At 38.3% G+C, this 16,766-nt stretch overlaps 1 protein-coding gene across 4 annotated transcripts in view; it reads right to left on the bottom strand.

The window, feature by feature from the left end:
- The window catches only part of MAPK14 (mitogen-activated protein kinase 14), an 84,678-nt gene that overhangs the window by 55,055 nt on the left and 12,857 nt on the right, over positions 1–16,766 (bottom strand). For all 4 annotated transcript variants that reach the window (XM_032140238.2, XM_032140235.3, XM_032140236.2 and 1 more), the window contains exon 2: positions 4,750–4,879. In XM_032140238.2, the coding sequence (XP_031996129.1) occupies positions 4,750–4,879 (130 nt within the window). The remainder of the gene's footprint in view (positions 1–4,749; positions 4,880–16,766) is intronic.

Raw genomic sequence — 16,766 nt, 5'->3', positions numbered from 1 at the left:
GCACCACCGTGCCCGACTCCAAATATCACTTTTTAAAAGCCACTTCAATTTTACAGTCTGAACCTGAAAAGGAGATGGTGGGACACATACTTCGAATTCAAGAATAGGTTTCAAGTCCTTGTAAATTGTTCCAAAGGAAATAGAGACACTTTCAGATCTTATCCAGACAACAGTATATAAGAAAACCAAAATTACCCATAATTGTACCACCCATTATAACTATCATTAACATTCTGAGATATATTTCTTTTGATTTTCTGATGTACATAAATTAAATTGGGGTTACACCATGCATAGTTTTATATCCTGCCTTTTTACTTAATATTTAAATATTTGTATACAGCATATCTATCATTTGTGTATACCATAACTTTACCAATTTCCTATCTCTAGACATTTAAGGAATAATGCAAGAAAAATATATGTATTTTGCACATCTCATATTTTCTTCCAGGAAATAAATTTCAAGAAACAGAATTACAGAATCGAAGGACAACAATATATTCAAGGATCTTAATATTGTCAAATTGTCCTCCATAGAGGTAAGGTCAACTTACATGCCCCCCAATAGAGAACCTGTGACCTCATTCATAATAGTGCTTTAAATTTAAGTCAAATCCATTTCCTTTTACCTTCTCCATCTAAACCATAATCGTTTCCCTTGACTTTGGTATACTCCTGGCTTAAGACCTCTGGTCTTTTAATCACTTTCCCTTATACCCACTTCTACTTAAGGTAACTGAGGTCTAGAAGCTAACGTTATTCACCTGTTCCAATATTTTCTAATCAATGATTCTTGTTATCTGAGATGCCCATCTCCTCAATATAATAGAAAAGTTTAAAACTATTTATATTGTTTTACACTGTTTCCATTGTGATTGTGAAAATCATCCTCCTATGGAAATAAAACTAAATCATTAGAGATCTGATTTACACATGCAAGAGTTACCTCAAAGACAAAAAGTCAAAACTATTTTCAAATAAAAACTCCAATTTCAAACTGAAAACACAACAGACATTTTGGAACCAAGCAGCTATAAGTTTGAACCCCAGTATTAGTTTGTGATTTCTTGGGTCCAAGAGCTTATAATTTCTTCATTCCAATAACCTTGGCACTTGGAATGGAGCCTGGCATTCAGCGGGGGTTCAATGAATGGCTGTTATTAAATAATAATTGGCAAATACATTTGGTATCTTCTCTGAGTCCCATTTTCCTCACATGAAAAACATGAGGACATCATTGCTTATTTTCACAGTACTGACACCAAGACTGAGCAGACAATGTATCTGAAGGTGCCTAGTACAAAGGACTGACCCACTGTGGATCATCAAAATAAGTGGTGACCACAGCCCACACAGTTGAATAGAGAATTACAAAATACAGTATACCTAAGCAAACTATCTGAAGCAGCTACTTCCATTAACAGAATATGAGACATAAAGCTCAACTATTCAAATGATTAAAAAGCATGACTGCAAGAAGAAAAATGAAGTAACCTGAAAAAAAATAGAGAAAAGCCAACTAGTAAATACCCTACCAAATTTTAATTTCCTAAAAAGGGCAATATTTACAATATTTAATGTGTTTAACATAAGCACACCGAAAATAACAATTTTGAGATTAAAACTACCCATGTTAAATCAAAGTACTTAAATTTGATGGGTTTTTACAAAATATCCCTCACTCCATTAATCATATTTATGAAGTATTAATCATAAGGAAGACACTGTAAAACAAAAGCTTCTCAGCATTAAAATCTGGAAAATAGTTTAGGAATCTATTCATTTCTCTTTTTTTTCTTTAATATAATAATAGAGATTGGTTTTTGCCATGTTGCCCAGGCTGGTCTCAAACTTCTGGGTTCAAGCAATCCACCCACCTTGGCCTCCCAAAGTGCTAGAATTACAGGCATGAGCCACTGCGCCCAGCCATTTCTCATTTCTTAAATGGAAATTCCCTTCTAAATTAAGTCATATTTTAGTCTATTTCCTTAACTCCTTCTGCTGTTACATGACTTCAGTCACCTCAAAGTAACCCAGGAATCAAATTTTTAGAAAAGACACTCATAATACAAATAAGCAGCAAATATCTCTAATGATTATCCCATCATGGTCCAAAGCCTGACAAATATAAGTAATATTTTTATTAAATTAGCACACATCCAAAAAAAAAATACTTTAACTCAGTATCCAAAGACAATATTTAGCATATTTAACAAAAGCACACTAAAACAATCTCTTGGTCTACAATGGTAAGGTTAAATCTAAGGCTCCCAAATAAAATTTACAAAAGAATTTCCTTGATCATTTTTAAATTCTAAAATGTACAGATCTCTAGGCCCATACATGGGCCATCTCTGTAGTGTCTGCCCAGACAGCAAAAGGATGCAGCTGGCAGGCTGCCTCCCTTTAATCTTTCCTTAGAGCAGGTGTTAATGAGATCAAGGTCAGAAGTTCAATCAGGAATGGTCAAACTAACTTTGTTCAGAGAGAAACTCTCACAGTCACAGAGGACATCCCCTAGCTTCAGTCACTCACCTAATAAATGTTTATCTGTTATTCATGATCACTAACAGAAGAGACAATTCAAGATGAACTACCGATTGTGGGTCAGAGGTATTTTTGTGTAAAAGATCACACGTGCCCTCTGGCACCTGAAAATTATATTTGTTACCAACACTTAAAATGTTCACAAGTTTTAAGCACCTATTGCTGCTGCCTATGGGATGTTTGGCAGCTATAAAAATGGGATGGTGACCCAAAACAGTAATTTTTTAAAAAAGAAGAGGAGGGTACGAGACGAATTTCTCTGACAACCTTCAATTAAACTTACTGGAAGTTTTGGTTCTTTATTGGGTAAAACTACTTTGACATTATAAGCACCTAACAAATGTTTTTAAAATAGGCTAAAATGCAGGAATTTTTCTACATTGAGTCAAGTCTTTTGGCTTCAAACATTTGCCAATGGAATAGAGAACTATGAGACATTCAGCCATGTGCCTTATTTTGTTTAAATAACAAATCACTGATATCCAGGTGACCATCTACTGTTAGAACTTAAACATCTTTATATAAAAAAAAGACTGCTAGTAAGCAAGCCACTTATAAAACAATGTATGGAAATTAAAATCCTATTTTTCTAATACCACAATCCCTAAACATTGGCTTAACATATTTATGAAGAAAAGCAAAACAATCAGTGTAGCACTGATAATCTCCTAAACCAGATGTTCTTAAATTAGCATAGCCACATCAATAGGATCCTAGGGGCTCCCAAAGGTGCTCTGGGGTTCCATAAATGTTTGGCTTGCATTTCACTTTCAAAATATCCTTTATACTTGCAAAGCTGTGACACTGTCTCTGTCACATATAATAATGTGTAATGAAAAACAGCATACACACTTAAGTGTGTTAAAAATCAAATGCAAACACATCCCTTAAAGCTGCCAGGCCACCTTGATTTTATGCAGACCTAGGAATAAAGTTTCTGCTGCCAGCTTTTTCCGCATATCTCAACTTCTTGTAAACATGTCACTGATTAGGAAGGCTGCAGCTCCACATTGAACATTCTTAAAACTCTGGTTTGCACATAGCTACTTATGTAAAATTATACTCAGGAATAGAAGTTGTCTGTAGAAATAGGATTTCCTCAATAGCATACAATCAAAATAAAATGTGAAAATAAAAAGCAGCAGCTGTGATTATAATGGCATCCATAATCCAATTACAAATTTAAGTCTTAATGTTCTCAATTTAGAAGAAACCTGCACTAATGAAACAAGTGTACGCTAATGGGAGCCACTTACCTGTGACTTTTTCTCACTATGAAGAAGTTAAATTACTAAAACAATCTAAATAGTCAAATAATAAATTCACAGATTTTGAATTTTCTTCCACACGGTAACAAGCAGTACAGCCTGAGGACTTTGAAATCTCTATGGCCATTGTTTCCACAATGCTACAAACTTCACAGTACCCTTCATATAGCAGTCACAGAAATTCATAACTTGATTTTGAAATTCAGTAAAATAAATGTCTTCAATCAACTGTCTTTTTACTTTCAGTTAATATTCCAATTATATCCACTTATTTACCGTATTAGAATTTGTAAGCATCTTTGCAGAATGGCAACTGAATTAACAAATTGGTAAAAAAGAAAAAGTTATATTTAACTTAAACAATGCCTCTGACATGTTTATTAAAATACGTGAATCTGGAAAAAAAGAAAAATTATTAACAAATATATAAAATAATAGCCACCTTTGATAGGACTTTCAGTGAGCCTAAGGCACTCTTTCTCAGATTTTTCCACTTAAAAATATTAAGGCTATATTATGAGAATATGGGAGTCTGTGGCTATTTTGTCTTTTAATAGCCACAGACTCCCATATTCTCATAATATAGCCTTAGGAAAACCAGGCAAAGAATACATAACTTCTTTTTAATATTTTCTCTTAAAAATTCTTGTGAATTTTATGTTGTATTTCATAACATATCCTTTCATTTTAAAATTTTAAAGAGTTCCTTCCCCTCTAAAAATCTTTGAGTAAAACTAAAACTCCAGGAAGATGCATCACTTTCATTCCAAGTCTTTGACCTGACATAACCAAGTGGCCACTAACACCCCAGGACAAGAAGCAGGGACCAACGTTTGATGCACTCCAACGTATTTCCATCTGCAGTAATTAAAACATTTTTCCCCAGTCTATTCAAGATCAAAATGTATTTTTCCTTGAATGAATAACTTACATTTTCATGTTTCATATGTTTAAGTAACCGCAGTTCTCTGTAGGTTCTTTTGGCATGAATGATGGACTGAAATGGTCTGGAGAGCTTCTTCACTGCCACACGTAACCCTGTTTTTGTGTCAAAAGCAGCACTAAGGAGAAAAAAGGGAAAAAACCCACCATTAAAAAGGTGTTCTAAATACTATTTTGGGGTATTTATAAGGCTATTTCCAAATTAAAGGGTCTATAACAAAATACAAAAAAAAGCATAAAGATAAAAAGCAAAATGACCTATTATCCCATTATCCAAATAAAGCTTCTGTTATTATTTTTGGTGTTTTCTCCTTGTCTTTTCTATGTATCTAAGTCAGGAGTCAGCAAATTTTTTTCAATGAAGGGCCAGATAGTAATATTTTCAACTTTGCAAGCCCTAAGACCTCTGTCACAACTACTCAACTCTGTGGTTGCAGCAGGAAAGCAGCCAGAAAATAAGTTTTAAAATGGGTGTGGCTGTGCTCTAACAAAATTTACAAAAACTGGCAGCTGCCTGATCTAGATGAGCCAACAGATTAATAAACAGAGTTGAATTCTGTCTTCCCTGCCTAGGCCTCACTGTCATCACCTTACCACATATGCTGCCTGATCAGAGTCGAGGCCCAGGAAACCATGTTTTCAGGACAATAAATTGCGACAAATATTTCTTGAGCACCTACAAAGTACTTGGCACCTTCAGGTAATGGGGGAAGAGCAGAACAGAATAATAAAATAATTTCAAGTAGTGATGAAAATACTATGACTAAATAAAAGGGTAATGGGATAAAGAGTGACAGAAAGCCAGTGGAGTTATACCACTTTAGCTAGGATGGCTGAGGAATCACATCTGAGCTGAGAAGGAAACAATATAATGATTAAATTCCCTATATAAATATATAAGAAAAAGAGCTTCAAGCAGAAGAAATAATAATAATATTAATGTTTATTGAGTCTTTACCCACACATACAAGAAATTGTTCTAAGCCTTTTACATTTATTTGTCTCAATTCAGCTTTTGTATTTCCCCGAATCCCCTATGAAATAAGTACTATTATCATTCTCCCACTTACAAATAAGAAACTGAAGCACAGAGAGGTTAGGTAACTTGACCATGGTCACAAAGCTTAAAAGTAGCAGAGCAGGGAGTCTGGATCCAGAACTTATGCTACTGACCACTTGACTCTGCTATCTCTCAGAAGATCAAGTGCAAACAAATGAAAAAAGAAACAGAGGTAGCAAAAGTATGGCATGCTGGAGTGAGTGACAGAAAGACAGAAGGGCTGTGTGGGTGGAGCACAGGGAGCAAGGGGAGAGTGGGAAGGGATGATGTAAGAGATGCAGGCAGCAGCTAGATCATGGAGGACATCTATAGCAAAAATGCGATGTGTATTTTAATTATTTTTAGAAATCATCACCGGACACAGTGGCTCACGCCTGTAATCCAGCACCTTGGGAGGCCGAGGCGGGAGGATCACGAGGTCAGGAGCTCGAGACCAGTCTGACCAAGATGGTGAAACCCCGTCTCTACTAAAAATACAAAATTATGCGCAGTGGCAGGTGCCTGTAATCCCAGCTACTCAGGAGGCTGAGGCAGAAGAATCGCTTGATCCCAAGAGGCGGAGGTTGCAGTGAGATGAGATTGCACCATTGCACTCCAGCCTGGCAACAAGAGTGAAACTCTGTCTCAAAAAAAGTAAATAAATAATAATAATAATAATAACAACAGAAATTGTCTGGGCCAGTTCCATTATGCCTTATCCTCCAGTTTGTCTTGGTCTCTAATATGTATCCAAGACTTTCTGGTCATCTATTATCACCAAACTCTCTGCCTGCCAAACTTGCTTTTACAACTCTGTACCTACTCCAGTTCCCTTCCTTTCACTCCCAAACTTTTACGCCATACCCTCAATCTTCAAATCCCAATTTGTGATAAAATCCTATAAATCTTCACCCTCTTTTCTGAACCTCCCCTCCACCTCTGAAACTAGGCCATTTCTAGAAGACACTGCTTCTCTTATAGCCCTGCCATTAGAAAGCATTCTCTAATAGCCCAGATACCTCCTGGCTAGCAGGTGGGTAGGAGTCTTCCTTGGCAGCCATTACCACTTCAGGACCATTACTTTCCGTTTGTTCTATAAAATACCTCCTGCTCACAACCCTGATAAACTATCCCTCTCTGCTGCTGGTATCCACTGACCTGAAATTTTCCATCATTCATTGAAAAGTTAGTTTCTATCCAGAAGATCTCTCTACACTCCCAACTTCTGTCATCATTCTTGGCAACTCCAACATCCAGGTGAACGGCACACCCAACATCCTGTTTCCTGACCTCTCTAGGAAACTCCACCACACCCAGTCATCTTCATGGTCACACTCTAGACCTTTATTCCTACCAAAAACTGCCCCACCTACAAAATTTTGAATGCCAGCAGCATTTGCTTTTCATCACAAACCTAGTTACCTCTAGTTTACTTGTACCCTGACTACAATTTGTTAACCTCATCATCATTGCCTGTTTCTATCTTTCAGCCCTCTTCTGTCTTCATCTCCCTTCCTGTTCCATGATTATAATCACTCCCTTGCACTTCTCTCTCTCTGTCTCTCTCTCTCTCTCTCTGTCTCTCTGATGTACTCACCTGGATAAAGTCTAATCTTGGATAATCTCAACCACTTAATTCTCCATGACTGAATCCAAGGAACTAACTGAGGTTGAACAAGAAAGACTGCAGAATCAGATTTCATTCTTAGTTTCTGACCTTAATCTCAAAGAGGCTCTCAATAAAGCCATTTTCTTCTAGTAAGTTCATTTTCCTACTCGAAAATGATCGTTTGATATGTTCTCTCTCAAATCTCCAACTCACCCTCTTCCCTCAAGAGTTGCCCTTGCCTTCACTGAGAAAACAGAAACCATCAAGAGGGGAGCTCCATTTGCTTAGCCCCAAATCTATAAACCCATCGTCTCCACCTTCCCTCTTGCTATAACTAAGAATGTGCCCCTTCTTATCAAAATTCAAGACCACAATACATGCTTTGGAGCCACCCCACTCATCTTCTCAAGGATTTCACTTCTTCATTCCTCTTCTCTCTTGCATCATCAGTGTCTCCCTATCTACTGGACCATTCTCATCAGCATAAATTTGCTCTACTTGTTTACCACCTTCAACCAACAACAAAAGACTTCCCTTGACAGTTCTCCATCACAGTTAAAATTCTCCAAAAAAATCGCCTACACCAGAGGTTCCCAGATCAGTAGCATCAGTTTCACCTGGGAATTTACAAGAAATGAAAATTCTCAGGTACCACCCCAGAGTTACGGAATAAGAAACTTCGAAGTAGGTCTAATAATCTGTATTTTATCGAACGCTCCATGTTATTCTAATACATATTACAGTTTGAGAACCACTAATTTATACCTTTGCTACTCAAAGTGTGCTCCATGGACTGGCAGCATTGGCATTATCTGGGAGCTCATTAGAAAATGCAGGATCTCTGCAGACAACAAGAAAGGAAAAAAGAAAAGAAAGGAAAAGGAAAGGAAAGGAGATCTTGGGCCCTAAAATAGAATTTACATTTTGACAAGATTTCCAGGTGATTAATATACCTCTTAAGGTGTGAGAAGCACACATCTACACAACTGACTCATTTCAATTCCATTCTTTCCTCAATCCATTCCACTGAAACTGCTCTTCTCAAGGTCATTAATGACCTCTGCTACCAAATCCACTTTTCTAAGATTAGTAATTGACACAGTCACCACTTTCTCTAAATACTGACCATCCTGGAGTCTATATCAACACTTCTATTGGTTTTCTATGACCCTCTGGCAGCTCCATCTCTGTCTCCACGCATGTGCTTCTTCTACTCAAACTCTGTATGTTGGAATTCTTCAGGACTTGGTACTGGGCCCTCTTCTCTCTCCCACATTCTCTTTCTAGATAATCTCATCTATGCCCATGACTTTAAATTAAATGCCATCTATATAATGAAAACTCCCAAATTTATGTCTCTCACTGAAATCTCTTCTCTGAGCCCTGATGTCTCCATAAGAAAGACACATAAGCACCTGAAGCGTAGCAAGTTCAAAACACCCAGAACTACTCTTCTCCATGGCTCTGTTATCTCAATAAATGGACTGTTCATCCAGTTGCTCGAGCTAGACATTTGATTGTCATCCTTGATTTCTCCCTTTCCTCAGTCCCCATTCAAATCTATTGGCAAGTCTCACGGTTTTCACCTCCAAAAGACATCTCAAAGTCAACTGCTCTTCATTTCACCAATATCATATTAGTCCATGTCACTGGCCTACCTCCTTCTAATATGCTTTCCAAATGCATCCCATACGGTCTTTTAAAAATACAAATTATGCCAGGCACAATGGCTCAAGCCTGTAATCCCAGCACTTTGGGAGGCCAGGGCAGGAGGATTGCTTGAGCCCAGAAGTTTGAGACCAGCCTGAGCAACATAGCAAGACCCTGTCTCTGCAAAAAATAAAAAAAATTGGTTGGGTGCGGTGGCTTACACCTGTAATCCCAGCACTTTGTGAGGCCAAGGTGGGTGGATCACTTGAGGTCAAGAGTTCAAGACCAGCCTGGCCAACATGGTGAAACCCGTCTCTACTAAAAAAATATAAAAATTAGTGGGGCATGGTGGCACACACTTGTAACCCCAGCTACTTGAGAGTCTGAGGTGGGAGGATCACTTGAACCCAGGAGGTGGAGGTTGTACTGAGCTGAGATTGCATCACTGCACTCAAGCCTGAGCAACAGAGACTCTGTCTCAAAAAAAAAAATTATAAATAAATTAAAAATTAGTCAGGCAGCCAGGCGCAGTGGTTCACGCCTGTAATCCCAGCACTTTGGGAGGCTGAGGTTAGGAGTTTTGAGACCAGCCTGGCCAACACGGTGAAACCCCGTCTCTACTAAAAATATATTTTAAAAAAATTTGCTGGGTGTGGTGGCAGGCGCCTGTAATTCCACCTACTCGGGAGGCTGAGGCAGCAGAATTGCTTGAACCAGGGAGGTGGAGGTTGCAGTGAGCTGAGATCATGCCATTGCACTCCAGCCTGGGCAACAAGAGCAAAACTCCATCTCAAAAAAAAAAAAAAAAATTAGTCAGGCATGGGCCACCATGCCCAGCTACTTGGGAGGCTGAGGCAGGAGGATTGCTTGAGCCCAGGAAGGTTGAGGCTGCTCAACCTTGTTGTGGTGCGCCATGATGGCACCACTGCACTCTAGCCTGGAAGATACAGTGAGACTCTGTCTCAAAAATGAAAAATAAAAAATAGCAATAAAAGTACAAATTAGATCACACCACTCCCCTCCTTCAAACCATTCAAGAAATCTCCTTGGCATACAGAGTAAAATGCAAATTTCTCATGATGGCCTACAAGGCCCAGGTGATCTGGTCACCACTGATTATTCCACCTATTCCTGTGCTACTCTTTCCCTCTCTCTCAGACGCTATGTTCTGCTAGCTCCTTTCAGTTCTTTTAACTATTCAGACTGCTGCTCCTGGTTCCTAGGATTTTCTTCTCCTCCGCCCCCATCCCACCCCATGGCTAAATCCTTATCCTTCAAGTATTGGTTTAAATAGTCACCTGCTCAGGAACCTCCGAAGCAATTACTCCGTCACAACACCCTTACTGACTCCTTCCTCATCTCACATAAAAGAGGGTGGTGGTTCTCTTCTTTTATACTCCCACTGCTCCTACAAACCCATAAATTAGTAACTTCTTCCCTCTCAAAAGTAGCAAGTAAATGTATACTCATCTCTAAACCCAGTTCTCTAAACTAGCTCTGATGAGACTGGAAAAATGGCCATTGCCCCTGTGGGACCCAGCTTCTTCAACTTCCCACCTCAGAGTTTGCCTTCCACCTGCAAGCTGAGCACTTTCTTCTCTCCTCCACTGGTAAGCCTGCTGGGGAGCAAGGAACAGCAGCAGTTTTCTAGCTGATCTGACTGATTAAGTGTGCAAGCTCAATTAACTGGGGAAGAAATAAGAAGCCCACTTGAGTTGCCCGTCCAAGGCACTCTGCATGCCAGCTTTACTAATAAAGTAAATATTTTTATCTCTATTTGACTCCTGAATCTATTCAGTAAAAGGCAGGCTAGAATTAATCAGTACCCTATAGACCCCAACAATCACAATTTATTATTACATGTTTATAATACTCCAACAGAGTGATTAAATAAGAGCTGGGACTTTGGAATTAGACTATCTGGATTTTAATTCCAGTTCTGCCACTTAATAGCTATATAATCTTTAGGATGTTAATTAAATTCTTTCAGGAAATGAGAATTATGTTTATATTTCATCTGTAGGATATGTTAGGATTAAATGTAATAACTTTTATAGTGGGTTTGGCAAGGAGCTTGGTCCATGGCAAAGCTCAAATACACCTCTCAATCACATTTGTAAAAGTAGAGCTACAAGTAAAACCTTGTTTTCATGAACAGCATTATAAAATGAAATTATTTTTATGATAAACAGGTTCTCCAAACTAAAATTCAGGACATACTGTTTAACAAGTTTTTTCCCCAATTGTGAATTTATATGAACTTTTCCAAAATTATCAAATTAATTCACATTTTATAAAATCATTGGTATAGTAAAAAAATAACTGAAAGAAATATAAAAATTAGAAGCAGTTATTACAATATTAGGATGTCACTGTCACTCATCTACTGCTGATGGTGAATCCAGTACATAACACACAAGGATAATCATTAAATAAACTTCAATGTTTTGTTACACATTCATACTTGCCTCCCCTTGTGTCACACACACATAGAAAATCTGGGTTACTAGATTCTTCATATATCCTAATATAATTCTGTTTAACTTCTAAATTTATTGATGTATACCTTCCTTTATTCACAATGGATTTAAAGCAGACTGGAATTGTATATATAAAGCCTGACAAAACGGTAAGTGATTAACGGAAAATAAGAAAGTCTGTACAGTTGAGGTTAGCATATATCATGAGGTCCTTCCTTTTTTTTTTTTTTTTTTTTTGAGACAGAGTCTTGCTCTGTCACCCAGGCTGGAGTGCAGTGGCGTGATCTTGGCTCACTGCAAGCACCGCCTCCTGGGTTCACGCCATTCTCCTGCCTCAGCCTCCTCAGCAGCTGGGATTACAGGTGCACGCCACCACGCCCAGCTAGTTTCTTTGTATTTTTAATAGAGATGGGGTTTCACCGTGTTAGCCAGGATGGTCTCAATCTCCTGATCTCGTGATTCGCCCACCTCAGCCTCCCAAAGGGCTGGGATTACAGGCGTGAGCCACCACGCCCAGCCAGAGGTCCTTTTTAAATACCCATTAGAGGTAGGCCTCAAATTTGGCTCGAAGCTCACTAAAGCCATTAACAAAGAGAACACAATCAGTTAGGACACGAATCACAGAAGCCATACGATAAAAACCAACTAGGTACTCAGGAGAGCTGAAGAGAGGCACAGTTATTCCTGTAATAAACCAGGGAAAAGTTCATTCTGTGTATGTTCAAGAAGGAGACATATAATGTGGTAAAAATGTCCTAATCAACATCTTTAAAAGAATAGTGGGTTTCAGACGGTTTTCTTTTTAGAGCATCCATCAGTATAGATTGCTGTCATAAGGCCAAAATACAGTTCATTATTAGCAAAGAGGGTAGGAGTACAAAATATTCCGGTGTTGCTCTCTATTTTTTTTTTTTTTTCTTTAAGGTCTCACTCTGTCACCCAGGCTGGAGTGGAGTGATGTAATCATGGCTCACTGCAGCCTCAACCTCCTGGCCTCAAGCAATCCTCCAACCTTAGCCTCCTGGGTAGCCAGGACTACAGGCACGTGCCACCAAGCCTGGCTAATTATTTTGATTTTTGTAGACACGGGGTCCCACTATGTTCCCTAGGCTGGTCTTGAACTCCTAGGCTAAGTGATCCTCCTGCCTCGGACTCCCAATAAGTACAGGGGTTACAGGCATGAGCCACCATACCTGGCCTCGCTGACAGACTTAATCCAAGAGGAAATCTTAAATACATTTTGAAAAACAGATAAGCTCCATATTCTTCAGATAATCCTCCAAAGATGACTGGAGCTATCAATGAGCTTTTTGTTTATTATTTTTAAAATTTTCTTTTATAGAGATGGGGCCTTGCTTGTTGCCCAGGCTGGTCTCGAACTCCTGGCCTCAGGTGATCCTCCCACCTCAGCCTCTCAAAGTGTTTGGGTTACAGGCATGAGCCACCATATTTGGCTGTCCACTGAGCTTTTGATAGGTATAGAGATATAGGGAACTTGTGTTTATGTTCCATGATGGGCACCTGACTTGTAGATTTTCTGTTATAAGGTAATGGCAGATCAACAAATTTAACATCAGCTGAGTAGAGAAAGGGAGACAACCTCTTAAGAAAGGTAAGATGCTGGACAAGTGCCCATGTCCACAGAGTATTAAAGTACAAATGACTGCACCATGATTTTCCTCAAAAAACAATCTGTGTTTTCATCAACAGAATATGAAGAATGAGTAATCACTCAGCAAGTCTTTGAGTAATTTGTCGGGATCGTAAGTGATTTTACGATTTCTTTCAATGGTCATAGATGACTTCTAAGTAGATAAATACAATTTGGTTTACTTTGGAAGTTAATGGAAATATTTAAATATATTGAAATCTGTAGTTACACTGAATTAGCAAAGTCTCATTAATACATTAAATTCATTAGAATATCTATAAAGTGACGGCCGGGTGCGGTGGCTCACGACTGTAATCCCAGAACTTTGGGAGGCCGAGGTGGGCAGATCACCTGAGATTGGGTATTCGCGACCAGCCTGACCAACACGGAGAACCCGTCTCTACTAAAAATACAAAATTAGCCAGGTGTGGTGGTGCATGCCTATAATCTCAGCTACTTGGGAGGCTGACGCAGGAGAATCGCTTGAACCTGGGAGGTGGAGGTTGTGGTGAGCTAAGATTGCACCATTGCACTCCAGCCTGGGCAACAAGAGCGAAACTCCATCTCAAAAAAAAAAAGAAAGAAAAATAAAAAAGAATATCTATAAAGTGAGAAAAAATAATTTGCAAAAACATGACACCTCTTCTCCGGATCATACAATTTCAGGCTTTTTTTCCAACTGAATCAGGTTAATTAATAATAGTCTTCAAAACTTGCCTTCTAAATAACTAAATAATTGAGACCACTAACTTGGAACTTTCTCTTTACCTGTAGCACCTGGAACAAATTTCAATAAATAACACACTGGAAATATTTTTCTGCACATATTACACTCTATTACAGAAGCCTAGCTTTTCTTCCTTCCATATTCAAGTAAATGTGCAAATATCACTGTTGTTCTGAAGCGGATGCTCTGTCCTGCCATTTTGGAAATAATGTCATGAAAATAAAGGCAACTTTATGCAAAAATTGGAACTTAAGTTTTGATTTAGGAACCTCAAAAAATACTCTTCAAACCTAGTGAAATAGAAAAATTAAAAATTATATATATATATTCTTCAGAGTAGCAGGAAATTTAAGATTGACTTTAAAAACTCAAAATTTAAAACATTAGCTTTAGTATCTTTGCTAACTCTTAAATATCTTGCTTTAATGTCAACATAAGTGTTTATTTAATCACAAAACAATTTCACCACTGCAATTACATATATAGTATTTTTTAATGAAACTTACTTTCATTTTTAATTTTTTTTTTGAGACAGGGTCTTGTTCTGTTGCCCAGGCTAGAGTGTGGTGGCATGATCACGGCTCAATGCAGCTTTGACTTCCCAGGCCCCAACAAACCTCAGCTTCCTGAGTAGCTGCTACTACAGAGGCGCACCACGATGCCTGGCTACTTTTTTTTATATTTTTGGTAGAGACAAAGTTTCACCATGTTGCCCAGGCTGGTTTAGAAATCCTGAGCTCCAGAGCTCAAGTAATTCACCTGCCTCAGCCTGCCAAAGTGCTGGGATTACAGGCATGAGCCTGCAAGTTCCAAATGAAAGTAGAATGATTTTATAAGATGTTTCTTGCTAGGTGCGGTGGCTCACACCTGTAATCTTAGCACTTTGGAAGTCTGAGGCGGGAGGACAGCTTGAGCTCAGGAGTTCAAGACCTGCCTGGGCAACTTCATGACATAGCGAAACTTCGTGTCTACAAAAAAAAAAATTAGGCGGGCATGGCAGCACACACCTGTAGTCTCAGCTACTTTGGGTGGCTGAGGTAGGAAGATCGCTTGAACTCAGGAGTTCAAGGCTGCAGTGAGCCATTGACTGCGTAACTGCACTTCAGCCCAGGTGACAGAGCAAAACCCTATCCCCCAACCCAGCCAAAAAAAAAAAAAAAAGATATTCCTTCACTGAAGCTTTAAAAGCTGATTATTTATGACCTCAAGGAACTAAGAAATCTAGCCAAGGAGTCAAAATGAACAGAGGCACACATAAATAAATTTACCAGACTTTGACAAAGCAATACATTTGTTTCCTCTAATCCATTCTTTACACTGCCTGACTTCGACTGGACTACAGGCCCCCACCACCCCGGCTAATTTTTTTTATTTTATTGAGACGGGGTTTCACTTGGTCTTCGCCCGCCTCGGCCTCCCAAAGTGCTGGGATTACAAGCGCAAGCCACCGCGCCCGGCCTCAGATCTCATTCTTAATTTCCGGGGGTATGTTTAAAAGTTCCACAAGTGAGTCTGAAGCACAACAATAATGAGAACCACAACTGGGTTCACTCTACCTGAGATGTTCCTCCTGTCAGGACAGTCCTTTTCATATCTATTCTCTTGGTTTATGTTTTCTCTTGTCTGAAAATGTTTCCTTTTCTTCTCTCCAAATACCCATCTTTCTAAATAATCTTCAAATCCTTTCTCCTCCATAAAACCATACTGACCACTATAACTCACAATGTCTCCACTTCTCTGTACACATCAATACCTTCATACACATATACACAATTTATTAATATTTTAGGTCTATTTTACACATTGATGGGCATTTAACACTGTCTGATGGACGACTGGCAAATTTCCTTCACTACAGTAAATCTAAAATGTAAGCATCAATATTTATACCTATATATTTCAAACTTTCAAAATTACGTTGCATTAATACCTAGAGTTATTGAAAACTTCAGGTAAATTGGTTCATTCCTGATTGTAATTTTTATAACTACTGTCAATCATCAGTGCTAATGATGACATCCGCTTCACATATCTAAACTGAACCATTCAAGTTTGTAACATGAATCCCATTCCAAGGGAAGTTAGTGCTACATCTCTGGTATCTTCAAGAAGTGTGTAGGAAAGTAATCAAGGGAAAGCATGAAACATTACATCTCAATAGATTAGAATCCAAAGGGTCAGTTATTCTTGAGATTAGGTTTGAAAGTACAAATTTGGAAGTATAGTACATGAACAAGACCATTGTTGAGACTATCAGATAATGAATTCAAAAAGAATATGCACAGAAAGAGAAAAGAAAATTTAAGAATGGATCATGGAGCAGAAAGAAAAGAGGAAGAAAAAACTGACCAATGGATGAAATAGGAGAATTAGAGAAACACAAGTAAAAATCTGAATAGCAGAGTACTTTAAGGTGGTGTTTAAAAAAAAAAAAAAAAAAAGAGCACATTAAATGTTAAGATATATACATTGTGACACTAAAGTTAGTTGCTGCCTCACAGCCTTAAAGTAATTAAAGCAGTAGCAATGATAATTCAGGAAAATGCATTGTATCTTCTAAGGTACCAGAATACATAATGTGCCTAAATGACATTCTAAACCAAAGAAGGCTGATCTTCCTGAGTTACTACTACCTGAGATCCATAAGATCTTCAAAATTTCAGTCTGTTATTACCTAATATTTTTAAAACTAAGCAAGCCTTCCCAGATGCAAGAACCTTCAAAAAGGTACAGAAAATTAATTCACAATGTACTACTTCTTGCTCCTTAGTTTATGTGCAGCTCTCTTTGTGGTTAGATCTAAACAGCATTTTATTTCTAGCAGTTTGAAAATGCTAAATACTGAAAGAA

Source organism: Hylobates moloch, unplaced genomic scaffold, assembly GCF_009828535.3.
Source record: "Hylobates moloch isolate HMO894 unplaced genomic scaffold, HMol_V3 SCAFFOLD_20, whole genome shotgun sequence".
In the NCBI taxonomy this organism is placed as follows: domain Eukaryota; kingdom Metazoa; phylum Chordata; class Mammalia; order Primates; family Hylobatidae; genus Hylobates; species Hylobates moloch.
The sequence above is the reverse complement of the archived record's forward strand: the minus strand, read 5'-3'. Positions and strand labels throughout refer to the sequence as shown.